Source organism: Melospiza georgiana, chromosome 31 (assembly GCF_028018845.1).
Source record: "Melospiza georgiana isolate bMelGeo1 chromosome 31, bMelGeo1.pri, whole genome shotgun sequence".
In the NCBI taxonomy this organism is placed as follows: domain Eukaryota; kingdom Metazoa; phylum Chordata; class Aves; order Passeriformes; family Passerellidae; genus Melospiza; species Melospiza georgiana.
The window spans coordinates 4,463,639-4,477,764 of NC_080460.1; the positions used below are offsets into that span (position 1 = coordinate 4,463,639).

At 55.5% G+C, this 14,126-nt stretch overlaps 2 protein-coding genes across 3 annotated transcripts; one reads left to right on the forward strand and one right to left on the reverse strand.

The window, feature by feature from the left end:
- Window positions 1-864: 864 nt before the first annotated feature.
- Window positions 865-5,992, forward strand: LOC131094842 (cytosolic purine 5'-nucleotidase-like). The gene is made up of 18 exons (XM_058042421.1): window positions 865-953; window positions 1,391-1,464; window positions 1,550-1,667; window positions 1,746-1,841; window positions 1,927-2,018; window positions 2,109-2,166; window positions 2,280-2,373; window positions 2,485-2,538; window positions 2,640-2,723; window positions 2,878-2,919; window positions 3,378-3,485; window positions 3,636-3,702; window positions 3,787-3,957; window positions 4,131-4,182; window positions 4,265-4,325; window positions 4,447-4,623; window positions 4,738-4,839; window positions 4,940-5,992. The coding sequence occupies exons 1-18, from the start codon at window positions 865-867 to the stop codon at window positions 4,985-4,987; spliced, it is 1,587 nt and encodes a 528-aa protein (XP_057898404.1). The 3' UTR covers window positions 4,988-5,992.
- Window positions 5,993-6,234: 242 nt separating this feature from the next.
- Window positions 6,235-14,030, reverse strand: LOC131094899 (cytoskeleton-associated protein 2-like). 2 transcript variants are annotated; one of them, XM_058042493.1, is made up of 7 exons: window positions 13,943-14,030; window positions 11,158-11,224; window positions 9,198-9,376; window positions 8,655-8,838; window positions 7,372-7,435; window positions 6,624-6,771; window positions 6,235-6,409 (listed from the first exon to the last, which is right to left on the reverse strand). In XM_058042493.1, exons 3-7 carry the CDS (start codon window positions 9,308-9,310, stop codon window positions 6,400-6,402), a joined length of 519 nt encoding a protein of 172 aa, XP_057898476.1. In that variant the 5' UTR covers window positions 9,311-9,376; window positions 11,158-11,224; window positions 13,943-14,030; the 3' UTR covers window positions 6,235-6,399. The 2 variants fall into 2 exon arrangements, with proteins under 2 accessions (XP_057898476.1, XP_057898475.1); XM_058042492.1 differs by having other exon boundaries at window positions 6,235-6,534.
- Window positions 14,031-14,126: the final 96 nt, after the last annotated feature.

A 14,126-nucleotide genomic window follows, 5' to 3' on the forward strand; every position in this document is an offset into this window, starting at 1 on the left:
CTGCCTTAGCCCTGAGCCCCAGGAGGGAGCTGGGGACAGAGATAAGAGCCCCACGTGCCGCCTGTATCACGGGAGGGGCGGTAAACAGCCCTGCGCTGGGGTTATCGGCGCCCTGCACCTGGGGGCGGCTCCAGCCCGCTGTGGGGAGATGTGTGGTTGTGTGTCAGGCCTTATCCGTGCCTCACAGCCCTGGCACAGCAGCTGCTCCGCTGCCCCTCCATGTGCCGTGGGCTGCTCCCTCCCGCCTGGGTCAAGGCCGGGCCGGGCCCCGCGTCAGCGGCTTCGGGGTGTCGCAAGAGCCCCGGGAGAGGGGCCGGGGCCTTGGGCACACGGAGGGTTCGGGGGGCGCTGAGTGGGGCCGTGAGGGAGCTCCGGGCAGGGGCAGCACACGGAAGGTTCGGGAGGTGCCGTGTGGGGCCGTGAGGCAGCCCCGGCCGGGGGTCGCTGCGTCCCCCGGGTGTCCCCCGGCCGGGCGTGCCCCATCCTCCCGATCCCCCCGAGTGAGGCCGGGGCGGCTCCGCGGGGCGGCTCTGGGGCGGCGGCGAGGCCGGGCCCTGACCCCGGTTAATGATTCGCCGCTGGGCAAACAGGGCCCGAGGCTGCGGGCCCAGCCGGGGGGCGCGGGGACAGCGAGCCCCGGTGAGGGGGCGCGGGGAGCGCTCCCCGTGTGAGGGGCACAGACGGGAAGGGGTGTCCGTAGCCCGGGGGGAGCACGGGGGAACGGCTGCCCCGGCCGGGGGTCACGGCCCCGGGGTGCCTCGGCCCCGTGCCGGCCGTGCCGCCCGAGGCGGGGCCGGGAGGGCGTTTCCGCAGGGCCCCCCGTTAAAGCGGCGGCGGCTCGAGGCGGCGGCGGAGCCGGTGGCGATGGGCAGCGAGGGTCAGCGGGGCCCGGCGGCGGCCCGGGGCCCCGGGCAGGGCGACCCCCGGGCTCTGCGGAGGGACTGCCAGCACCGGTGGGCTGGGGACCGCGGGGGCACTGCGAGCACCGGGGGGCAGCAGCAGCGGGGATGCGGGGCGAGGGCTGCGGGAGGACAGGTGGGGAGGGGAGCGGGACCCCGAGCAAGGGCCCCGGGCCTCAGGTACGGGACCCTTGCCGCAGCGGGAGGGGGCAGAGGCCCTGGTTGCCATGTCGACATGCTGGGGTGGGAGCAGCTCCGAACGGGGGCTTACTGTTCTCCCTCCCTCCTCCAGCTCCATTTCCAGCTCCACAGCCCGTTTTTCTGCTCCAATAACTTGCTGTGGGGGCCCTGGGCCGGGATGAGCGCACAACCGTCCCAGAGAGCACTGACCAGGCACTGGGATAGGGACACACGACCCCATCTCTTCCTCTGTGCCACCCCCAGCCCTAAACCTCTCCTCACCCCATAACTCTCCCCGTGGTCTCCCCCAGGATCTTCGTCAACCGGAGCCTGGCGCTGGAGAAGATCAAGTGCTTTGGCTTTGACATGGACTACACCTTGGCCAGTGCGTTTTGTGGGGACCCTAAGGCAGGGTGGGGCAGTGGTGGGATTCCCCCAGCCCCTGCCCACATCCCCCTTCCCCCCTGCAGTGTACAAGTCCCCTGACTATGAGGAGCTGGCCTTCGCTCTGCTGCTGGAGCACCTTGTTGCCATCGGGTACCCTCCTGAGATCCTGGCCTACAAATATGACCCCACCTTCCCCACCCGGTCAGTTTGTGGAGGGGGTCCCAGGGACGGGAGGGGAGGGCAAGGCAGCCCCCCAGCACTGACAGCTGTATGGTGCAGGGGGCTGGTGTTCGATGCCCTGTACGGGAACCTGCTGAAGGTGGATTCCCACGGGAACCTGCTGGTCTGTGCCCATGGCTTCCGTTTCCTCAAGGGGTGAGTCTGGGAATTCACCACCCCTGAGGCAGGAGGGCATTGGAGGTCCCCCAGGGTGGAGTGCAGCTCCATGCTCCCTCCCCAGAGCCGAAATCCTGCACTATTACCCCAACAAGTTCATCCAGAGGGATGACATGAAGCGCTTCCACATCCTCAACACCCTCTTCAACCTCACAGGTGAGTGAGAGCCCCCATTGTCCTGGCCCTCCCACCACCCTGGGGTGCTGTCCTGCCCTGCACCCCTTCTCACGGCCCCCTCCCTCACAGAGGCCCACCTCTATGCCTGTCTCGTGGACTTCTTCACCAACTGCTCCAGATATGTCAAGTAAGAGGGAGGTGGTGGGCGGGGGCTTGGTGTTGGATCAGACAGGTGTCGATCTTGGGGAGAGTTTCCCTTAGCAGGGCAGCCCTTTCACATTCCCTTCCTGCCTGTTGCAGCTGTGACACTGGCTACAAGCACGGGAACCTCTTCATGTCCTTCCGCAGCATGTTCCAGGATGTGCGCGAGGCCATGGACCACGTCCACCTCTCGGTGGGTGCAGGGGGCAGGGGGCTTGGGCTGGTGGGTGCTGGCAGTGCTGGGGTTTTCCCACCACACACCCCCTGGGAGCTTTTGGCCAGCCCCACCCCATTCCTCCTGCAGGGCTGCCTCAAGGAGAAGACGCTGGAGAACCTGGAGAAATATGTGGTGAAGGATGTGAGTTGTACAGACCCTAGGGACCCCTCTTCACTCTGCCCCCCTCAGTCAATTCCTCGTGCCACCCCCACGCTCCCCCTCACTGACTTGCCCCTCACTAGCCCCGTGTGCCGCTGCTGCTGAGTCGCATGAAGGAGGTGGGGAAGGTCTTCCTGGCCACCAACAGTGACTACACCTACACTGACGTGAGTAGGGGTGTCCCTGTCCCCCACCTGCGTGGATAACTGCCCTGCACGGTCCCCCCTGCCCTGCATAGGGGAGGCAGAGGGGCTGTGCTGAAGCACAGGCAGGGTCTGCCTTGCCTGGGGGCAGCAGTGATGATGCCAGATGTCCTTGCAGGCCATCATGTCCTACCTGTTTGACTTCAGCAATGAGGACAAGGTGAGTCTGTCCCCATTGTGGGCTGCCTGGGTATTGTAGCAGCAGGCCCCTGAACAGGGTAATAATTAGCATTGACTCCATGATTCCAGAAGGCTGATCAATCACTTTCTTATACTATACTGTATTATACTGTGAGAAAACCCATCACCCTTCAGACAGTCCAGACAGTCCGATAACGGCTTTTTCCAGATTGAATCCAAACAACATCACCGCAGGCCAGTTAAGAAATCACCCCTTGTTAAACAAATCTCCACAGCACATTCCACATGTTCACAACAGGTGCAGCAAGTGAAGATAAGACATGTTGATCATTCTTTTCTCTGATCTTCTCACAGCCTCCCCCAGCACAGTGCCTGGGAAAGCTGTGCCTGCTGCTCTCCGTGGAGAGAGCCCCAGCCACAGGTGGGGGGGCACAGGGTGCCATCAGCACCCTCCTGTGACCCCCTCCCCGTCCACAGGCTGATGTCCCACAGCGGCCCTGGAGGTCTTACTTCGACCTGATTGTGGTGGACACGCGCAAGCCCCTTTTCTTTGCTGAGGGCACTGTCCTGCGCCAAGTGGACACGGTGGGCACCTCTCCCCTGCTGCAGGAGGGGTGGGCACTGATTGGGCCCTGAGGGGCTCCTGTGGGCACAGCAAGGTGGGTTCACGGCCGGTTGGCCACCAAGCAGGCAGAGGTGACAGTGTCCCCATCCTGGGGTGCTCTTGTCCTGTAGGACACGGGGAAGCTGCGCATTGGGACGTACACGGGCCCCCTGCAGCACTGTGCTGTGTACTCTGGTGGTAAGCACCCAGCTGGGCTCTCTACGCTCTGCGGGCAGCAAGGGGGACGTGCCCACCCCCCACCCTGACCCCTGGCTGTCACAGGCTCCTCAGATGTGGTGTGTGACCTCCTGGGTGTGAAGGGCAAGGACATCCTCTACATGGGGGACCACATCTTTGGGGACATCCTGAAATCCAAGAAGCGGCAGGGCTGGCGCACCTTCCTGGTGGTGCCCGAGCTGGCCCGAGAGCTGCAGGTCTGGACAGAGAAGAGTGGTGAGCAGTGCTGGGCTGGGGACACTGACTTTACCATGCAAGGGGAGGTGTCTGGAGCCTCCTACACCCCTGGATGGCCAAACTGCCTCAGTGGGCCATGCCCAGACACTCTGTTGGTCGTGCTGGGCAGTGGGTGATGGCCCTGCACTGAGCTGGCCCTGTTGCCCTTGCAGAGCTGTTTGAGGAGCTGCGGAGCCTGGATCTCTTCCTGGCCGAGCTGTACCAGTGAGTTGGTTGGGGTGGGAGACAGGCAGGGGTGGGAGCACACCCTCCAGGTGAGCCCTTAGCTGGGTCTGTTCCGTTGCAGGCACTTGGACAGTGGCAGCAGTGAGCGCCCAGACATCAGCTCCATCAAGCGCCGGATCCAGGTGACAGCCAGGGCACTGTGCCTGCTGGCACACAGCTTAGCTCACCCCCCTGCCACAAATTCCTCTGTGGAGGGCCCCCCAGGAGCTGCTGTTTGCCCTGACCGTCCTGCTGCACCCACAGAAAGTCACACATGAGATGGACATGTGCTATGGGAAGATGGGCAGCCTGTTCCGCTGTGGCTCGCGTCAGACGCTCTTTGCCAACCAGCTGATGCGCTACGCAGACCTCTACGCTGCCTCCTTCATCAACTTCCTCTATTACCCCTTCAGCTACCTCTTCCGGGCTCCCCCTGTCCTGGTAGGCAGCCCTCAGGCCCTGCTGGTCACCCACTGTGCCTCAGTTTCCCTCGCTGCCTGAGCGGGCACGGGGCTGGTGCCAGCCTCTCTCTGTGAGCCTTGTCCCCCCCCGCAGATGGCTCATGAGTCAACAGTGGAGCACTCTCACCGGGACTCGGGGGATGCCAGCACTGCCCTTCCTCCCTGGCTGGCCCAGCATGGTGACCCTCACCAGCAGGTGGGTGGCAGGAGCACAGGGGCAGAAGGACACGGGCATCCTGCCACGCTGACGCCCTTGGGGTCCTGTGCCCACTGAGCCTCTTTCTGCACTGCCTCAGGTCCTCCAGGACTCCAGTGGGGAGGAGGAAGATGATGGAGAAGCCTGAGCACACCCCAACTGCCATGCTGCCCACGGGAGGACATTCAGTGGCCCTGGACCACTTGCGCTCATGGCCAGCTGCCACCTGTGGTGGCCACACAGGATGGCCGGTGGCCCTGACTCCTGGTCCCTGTCACCTCTATCCCCTGTCCCTGGGCAGTTGGGACCTTCTCCTGACTCTGCCCAGAGCCAGGAGAGGCTCCCCCGCCCAAGTCTGCTAGCTCCTGCCCGTTTAATTCATATCTGTCTGGTGCCCCTTGAACTCATTCCTCTCCCACCAGCTCATTGCCAGCATGGGGGCATCCAGCACCAGGGTGAACGGGCAGTGCCACTGCTGCAGCGTCCCTGGCAGCCCCACTGCAGCAGTTGGGCTCCCAGCACCGAAAGCCCCCTGCCCTTTTAGCCTCTGGGCCTGGCCACAAGCACCGCAGTGCTGGATGGATGGGGTGGGGCTCTGCAGGTGACACCTGCTGCAGGGGAACCCCGTGCACCTGCTGTTCCTCTTTTCTTCTTTCTACCCTTTTCTATTTATAAAACGCCCTCAAAACTCCTGGCACTGCAGAGACATAAAGTTGGTTTTAAAGGAAAACTGTTTTGTCCCTGCACCTGAGAGCTGGGGACAAAGGGCAGTCCGCCAGTCCTTGTCCAGCAGCTGGGGCAAGCACAAGCCCCTGGGGAGAAGGTGGCAGCCCCGAGCTATCCCCAGCTCTGCAGAGGGGCCAGGCCAGCAGCACTGCACAGAGCGGAGCCACCCCGTGCCATAACTGCTCTGAGGCTTCTGCCAGCATCCCTGGCTCAATGGCGATGCTGAGCCAAGGCTGGGGTTGGGAGAGAGCAGGAGAAGATCGTGATGGGGCCAGGAGCACGGCCTGCTGGCACTGGGGGGTGAGAGCAGGGCTCCCCCACCCTCCACAGCTGCACGGTGGTCACTGTTCACATCACCTGCCTAGCCCCTTGCCAGTCTCTTGCCTGGTACCTTGTACTGCTGCCTGCTCCAAGTGTAGGCACACACATCTCCTCTGCAAACTTTAAAAAATATGCATTTTTTATTTAAAAGCATGTTTTAAAAAAAATTTGAAACATATAAAAATGTGTTAAAAAAATAATTTTTAAAATATTTTAATATTTTAAATATTAATAAATATTTTAATAAATATTTTAAATATTTTAATATTTTAAATAGGTTTTTAAATAATGTTTTAAATTTTGTTTTAAAAATGTGTTAAAATAATAAAACAAAATTTAAAGCATTATTTAAAAACATGTGCAAAGAAAATTTAAAAACTTGATTTTTATTTAGTTGCCAACCCTCGGGGGCTCTTAGGTGGATAAGAACTCAAGCCCTCCAGCTCTGTCACTTCAGGCAAAGCCTTGTTCCTCCGGAAGAAGAAGCGTGTCTCCTCCTCGGCAGCCACGATCTCACTGAGGGCTGAAACCACAGGGTCATGGTCCTTTAGCATCCCTGGATAGACACTCCGAGCCCTCTCAATCCTCAGGGAACGCCGCACAGGAGTTAGAAATTTAAATTCTCCGTGTTCAGGCAATTCCCTTCCTCTGTGGGGAGAAGAGCCTCAGGTAAACCCTGCAGAGGACCACGGGCATGCAAGGGTGTGTGCTGCCTGGAGCAGGAGGCTCAGCCTTACCTGGTTGCTGATGTAACCAGTAACTTGACTGAGGGAGGGAGGGAGGTCATGTGCCTCCCCACCAGGCCCGGAGTTGATGCTAAAGGACGCCTCTCAGCGGGACAAGGTGTGATAGGCGCCCGAGGAGGGGCTTCTTCTTCCTTTGCTCCTGGCAGAAAAGGAAAAGTGTTGTTATATTTCTAGAGTCCCATACCTTCCTTTGGTGTTTTCTTATGGCTGTAGATCTTCACAGCACAGACTCCTTCTTCTGCATGTTGCTCCTTCTTAGTCAGGGCTCCTTCCAGGCTCTCCCTGACTGGCCAACCCACCCCCTTTTATCCCAGCTACCCTCACAAGCCACAGCTGCAGCCCAATGAAGGACATTGCAGCTGCAGCCCATCAAGATCAACTGGGACCTACCAGGGCAAGGCCTATAGACAGATATTGAAGTACAATACAGATATTTTACTGGGACTCAAAGGCCACCTCTACTACAGAAAAAGGCAGCACAGTTGCAGCACTGGCTAGGGGTTACACCTCGGCACTCTGGACAGGGGCAAGGTGCCTGCCTGCAGAGGCTTGCAGGGCCAGGACCCTCCCTAGCCCAGGCAGAAGAACAGTGTCCCATTTTTCAGATCAGGATTCCAGAGTTTCACCACACTCCTTAAGAGGGACACGAGGTGCCGGGACAGACTGTAAACCGTGTGGCCTCCAGGCTGGCAACACCTGGGAGCGCCCATGCTCATCAACCCCACAATGCTCAGGTTACCTTCCAGTTTCTGGCCTGCATCCTTCAAAATAGTGAGAGCAGTTTCTCGGAGATCTTCAACTGGCTGCAGGAAAAGCAGAACATGGGTCAGGGCAGCTCTGGCATGGGAATGGAGACCAGAGTTAGAGATGAATGGGAGGAAAGGCTTTTGCTGCTCAGCCTGTGCTGAGGATAGGAAGAGGCTGCAGTATTCCCCTTTGCCCAGTGGGATCCATCAGCACCCAGCTGGCCAGGTGCCCACCCTGCATGGGCACATCCTGCAGCACGGAATGGGACTGGCAGCTCTAAAAGACTTTTTCACCAGTGACTAATGCTGCTAAACTCATTCCAAAACCCGGCCCCTGGATCTCCTGGAACCCTTCCAGACCAGACACAGGGAACATTCACCTCAGCCCCAGTGCTAGCTGCTTGTCTGTACAGCTGCAACACATCAAAGGGGCCACTCCGGGCCAGCAGCTTTGCTTGGCAGATCCAGAATTTGGCAAATTTCTCTGCCTGGGGCACAAGGGACAGCACTGTTGAGATCTCCTCTGCATGGACACCCTGCAAGGAGAAGGGTAAGGGTCTGAAGGAAGGTGTCCATGGCATGGATGAGTGTGTGCACCAGGAGGAAGCAGACCGTGCCTGACCACAGCTCACAGCACTCTCCAGGAGGAGGCTCTCAAAAGTCTGGCTTTGCAAATCTCCTATCTCTCCCTTGGATAATTTGGTCTAGTATTCCAGAGGGGTGTCAAAGGAGAGAATGCAGTGCTGGCATAATTGGGGCCAGTAAACCCTGGAGCAGGGCTAGTGGTCAGTGTTGGTCTGGTCTCTGCCTTCTCCCAGGCAGCTCACTATTGTATCCATATTGCTGTTATTATATTTCTAGAGTCCCGTACCTTATGAGCAGTTCTTCCCAGCAGTGTTGTTCCTGCTTCTTCCCCAGGGCTCCTCCAAGGCTCTCCCTGACCAGAAAGCCCAGCCCCTTTTATCCCAGTTATCTTCCTTTGCTACAGCTGCAGCCCAATTAAGTATATCACAGCTGGAGCTCATTTAGAACAACTAGGATTGGGGCACAACCACTTACACAATGCCTATATTTTACAAGGACTCCTACTACAGCTCACTGCCTGCCTTTGGCCTACCCATAACTTTACGAGCACTTGTATTTTCCTATGTTTCCCCTCTTGCCACTGAACACTTGTTACCAACCCCTCTTAGCTACTGGAGGGAAATGGCCCTGGTCCCCAGGCACGCTTCAGGAGAGGAGAAGCTCATTCAAGCAGCTCCTTCCCTATTCTCACCTCCTCAATGAGCTGCAGGCACTCAGTTAATATGCTGTTTGCCTGGGCTCGGAAGTGCTGCTCTTGTTTCTCTGTTGGCTTGCCCTTTCTGCAGGATGGTATCACCGCCTGCTTCTGAAGCAACCTCATTGGCGGCCGCTTGTATACCCTGCCTTTGGCTGCCAACCACTCCTCCAGCTGTTTCCTGTCCAAGGACAGAGAAATCACAGTTACCACAGCAGACAGTGTCCTCGGAGTATTCCTTTAGCCAACTTCAGCTGCTTAAAAAGAATCAGTATATCTATCTCAGAAACACACCTGAGCTCTGGGACTGGGAGAGGAAATCTCACTCAAGCCAAAGCCTTGAGGCTGGAGCAGGAGAGTGGCCACACACTTTCCTTGCACTTACTGAAGTGGTGGGAGAGAAACCCAGGGTGCCACCCAACATTATGCCCAACCCCTTCTTTTTAAGGCCATCAATCCCCCCACAAGCTTTTGCTCATAAAAGACTTTGGACTCCATTTCCAGCAGGATGGTGCTGGCTCACTCAGAGCTGCCCCTTACCTGCGCTCATCTGTAGTTCCCGGAGTCCTTGGAACAGGCCGAGCGTGCATGTCACTTGCCTTTGGCAGCTCTGGTTTAAGCTGCAAAGGCTGGTTATTTGTATTTTGTGACATGCTTCTTTATTTTTTCAAGGCTTTCCTGTATTTATCCCGAGCTGGGTCTTCTTTAGTCTGATGGTTCTATAAAAGAGACACACAAAACTCAGGATGAAAACCTTCCAAACATTCCTCCTTCCCCCAACCAAGTTCCCAAGGCATCACAGTAAGACAAAACCTTGGACTCTCAATTCAGTTGCCTGAGCCCCTCAGATCACCAACTCTCAGTCCATCACCATCCTTCAGATAATCAATTCTCAGTTCATCAAGAGGAGAGGAGTCCTTCTTGTGCCATAGGCTTCCCCTGGAAACCCAGTTGAAACTTTGTGTGTTACCATGTCACTCGTGGCACTGCCCAGAGAACATCTGCCATCCTGACATCTTCTGTCCATGTCCATGCTCTCACCACTGCACACGGACCAGAGCTGCTTCCAGGGTTTTCCTTTTAAGGGTGCTTTGTCCAGTTCCAAAAAGAGCACAGTCTCTCCCCTTTTGGGACACCTGTCCCCCCCAAATTTCACCCTCTGGGGCCGAGGGGTCTCAACACTGAACTCTCTTGGCTCTGAGCCATTGCCTCCCCCTGGATGCAGTCTCTGTGTCACAGGAAACGTGATTCTGTCCATGGCTATACAAGAAAAGTCCAGCCAAAGGCCACTGCATCATCTCCTGCCACCTAGAATTCTTCTCAACTTCTCTCGGACATCTTTCACTTGCACAAACTTGCATCACACTTGCCCATTTCCTGCTATTCATCCCTATCTCTCTTCTCATTTAGGAGGAGGATCAGCATTTGTAAGGTTTCAGTCATCCAATAAAAGGGTTAAAAATCTCAAGCTCTGCCTGTCCAGAACTCCCACGCGACCCTGCCGAGCGCACCCTCCCCTTCTCCTTCTCAGCCACCTGCTATCAAATTCCAGGGTGGCACAGGCACAGGCACCGGCCCCCCCCGTCTCTCTCCCCTGGGTGGGGATGGGTCCCGATGACTCTCCAACGACCCTCCACCCTTCCATCCTGCAAGGGCCTCTGCACCTCCCCTCTCTGTCCGAGGCCCTACCTCACCCGGCCGCACGGCTTCCCCTCCTGCGCCCGGCCCGCAGCTGGGCAGCGCAGCTCCGAACCTTTCCCTGACCGGAACCAAAGAGAGCTTTCCTGGGAGTCCTCTGCTTCTGACCTCCGTGTTCTCACAGGCCTTTCCATGTCCTCAGTGGCCACTGGGAGAGTTATGCCTCTCTCTGTTCAGAGGATTTGTGATTACCACATGGCAAAGCAGCTGTCAACAGAACAATAACACAACAGCCACCCGGACACAGGCAAAGGAGCAGTCTCCCAAACTAAAACTCCTAACTAAGCTAAACTCCTTTGAAAAACACCTAGTTTGATTAATTGTCAGCTACTTAGCAATCTGTGATATGTCCCCCATTTGGAGTCAGGATCTCATGACCCTGACTTGGGGATGTGGCTTTCAAAGTTTTCTGAATTGCAGCCAGGATGAAAAATTGTTATGACTAAAGTACGTTCTCTTGTGACCCTATTAAGCAGTGATCCTGAGTGAGACCTTTTGAGCTCTCTTCGACTGCTGGGGGCTGTGACCAGCATCTCCTGCTGAGTGAGGCTTCTCAGAGCCAGCAAACTCTCACATTTGCTGTACTTGGAGGAACATTTGTGTTCTGGTTTCAGATTGATTGGTTTCAGATTTTAGCTTGCTTTTTCTCTATGTGCTTTAACCATCCAGTAAGTAAAGTGAAGCTTGACAATGAATTTTGTTGTGCTTTCACTTTAATATTAAACCTGCTTTGGCCTTTGCCAGTCATTCTTTAAGCAACCACTCACTTAAAGCATGAAAGATTCAAAAGCTTCCTACTTACATGCTTGAGTTTAGAGACCAGTTCTGAGGGTGGGTTTCGATGATAAATCCTGTTCTTTCAAGTGGGTCTGTAAAAGTCCAACAAGTTACCAGGTTATTTAACAAATTATCAGGCTATTTATAAGCCATAAAAAAAGCAGAGGAATTAAGTATCTAACCCACTGCTGGTTGTCTGAGACACAGGAGCTTAGGAGCAGCTTTTAGAAATCAAAAACCTGTCAAGGAATACTGAGAGAGCAGGAGAAGAGCGTGATGGGGCCAGGAGCACGGCCTGCTGGCACTGGGGGGTGAGAGCAGGGCTCCCCCACTCTCCACAGCTGCACGGTGGTCACTGTTCACAGCACCTGCCTATCCCCTTGCCAGTCTCTTGCCTGGTACTTTGTGCTGCTGCCTGCTCCAAGTGTAGGCATACAGTTCTCCTCTGCAAAGTTTAATAAATATGCATTTGTTATTTAAAAATATATTTAAAACAAAATTTAGATATTTGATACTGTCATGGTTTAAGCCTGGCACAATGCCAGTGCCCCCACGAGGATACCTCTCTCTGGTATCTGCTGTGAGATGTGATGTGACCTGGAATAAGAACCGCAGGCTCTTGCTTAAAAGAAAGAAAAAAAATGTTTATTAACTAGACTGGACGTGGAAGAAAAAACACACAAGGAAAATGAAAATCTTACAACAGCATTCTCCTCCCGCCACCAAATTCCCAATACCATACATCTTCCAAAATCACCAACTCTTAGTCTGGCACCACCCTCCAGAACACCCAATTCTCAGTTCATCCAAAAGGGAGGAGTCCTTCTTGTAGACATGGTATCTTCTTCCTTTCCATGTTCAGTGGTCTCACCACCGAACTTGGAACCAAGCTGTCTCAAGGGTTGTCTTTTAAGGATGCATTATCCCACTCCAAAAGGCACAGTCTCTCCTTTCGAGACATCTGTCCCCCCCATATTTTTAGCACCCCCTGGGGCCGAGTGGCATCCACACTGCACTCCTCCTGGTTCGGAGGCCCGGGTCCCCCTTGAATAGAGCCTCTGCAGCGCACGGAAAAAGTCCATAGCTATACAAAAAGCGTCCAGCACATGCTACTCCATCACCCTTTCCACCCCCTGGGGCTCTTCTTTCTCTCTCTTGCTCAGACCTTCCTCTCCTTTACTCAGTTCCTTCTTCACCCTCTAAATTCATATCTTCTCCAGGGGAAGGGTAATGCTCTGCTAAGTTTTCATTATCCACAAAGGGGTTAAAAGCACTTACACTCGGCTGGACACCTTGCGGGAGTTTCCCCCCACCAGTCCTTCTCTGCAGCCGTGCGGCCCTGCTGCAGGCACATGTTTATAGAATTTCAAGGTAACAAGCACGGGCTGCCTCCTCTCTCTCCGTCTCCCGAGGGGGGGGCCGGGTAGAACACCTCTGGTGCTCCTCCATTCCTTCCATTCCTCCACCCTTGGGCCCCTCAGCGTCAGGGCACCTTCCCCAGGCCACGCGGCTCTCCTCTCCCCCAGCCAGCAGCAGACAGCTGGGCAGAGCAGAGCTCTGACCTCTTTCACCGCAGGAGCCCAAGAGAGCTCCCAGGTGCGCACCTCTGGTTTTTAACCCCTGTGTTTTCGCAGAGGCAGATCTAATTTTCAGTGGTCGTACCAAGTACCAATCTTAAAATCTGAGCATCCATGTGGAACAGCATGGTGCAGTATAGCAGTTACGAACAAAAATTCTGCCAATTTTTCTGTGAGAAAAAGGTTATCACTGTTGCTGCCGAAGTTCTGCTTGTTATGTTATGGTAATTACGGGTCGTTGTTGTTAATAGTTGTTTTTGTATCAGTAAAAGCCCTGGCTGGGGCGAGTTAACGGCCCTTCTCTTAGACAGGGAAGGGTGGGGTACCTCCCGAACAGTGAGGAGAAGAGACTTTGGAGGGGAGGGATATGCAAAACAACTCTAAGGACCAGCATGCTGTGTGAGACCCCTGCTCCAAACGTACTGAGAAAACCCCCAAAACAACGAGCCACCTAAGAGTTGAGAGATTGGAGTGATGTCTGGACGTGAGGAGCAGAGTGCTGAGCCTGCAGAGTTGCGGAACACCTTCGGAGTCCCTCTCGCCCTGAGCACAGGAGTCGTCCCCGGCGCCGAGAGTGGACGGGAAGGAGTGGGAAAAAGCAACGATGGACCATCAGAACGCTTTCATAAGCTCTCAGTGGGACTAGACCCTCAGCTTTGCCCTTAACGGACAAAATTGTGCGTATCCTTCTTGTCTGAGTTGCTCTGGGAGAGACGACGGGAAGCTGCAGATCCGCCCGAGCTGCCCAATCCCGAGCTGAGGTCTACTTATCCTGTTTATTTCAGCATGGCTAGATGTGGCATAGCATCACACACCGTGCCATAGTGCTGTCAAAAATAGCTTAGAAACAGTTGTAAATAGTTGAAAGATTGTTAAGCATGTACTGTTTGTTTGGTTATTATATTGTACAAGGGCAGTTGTAAGAAATATGGTACTCACCGTGCCCTAACATACCTCAGTAAAGTACACCATAAGCCAGCCTGGACAGAACTGTAATAGCTAATCAAATGCCTTAAACCTTCCTGCAAATGAAAGTCCAAACAGAAACCAACCCAAACGGACAGAAAACAGGATAAAAAGGGACATCTGACCAAGTGAATCCGTGCCGCTCCACCTGGAACATCGGGGACATCGCTGCTCAAACAAACCCAGCACCGGCGCTGCAGCATCCCCCACGGGAACGTTCCATCATACTTTAGGCCTTATTTTAAATGATAATAAATGCTGAAATACCTTTCGTTCCAGGCGCGTATCCCGTTTCTAATAGCACGGCGTAGCACAGCGTGGCCCGGCTCTGGACGGCACGATACGGCCGCTCACGGCGCGGCATCTATCACCGCGGGCAAAGCCCCGCCCCGACCCCGCCCAGCCAATCACAGAGCCACGGCCGGCGCTTAGCTCTCCTCATTGGTCGCTT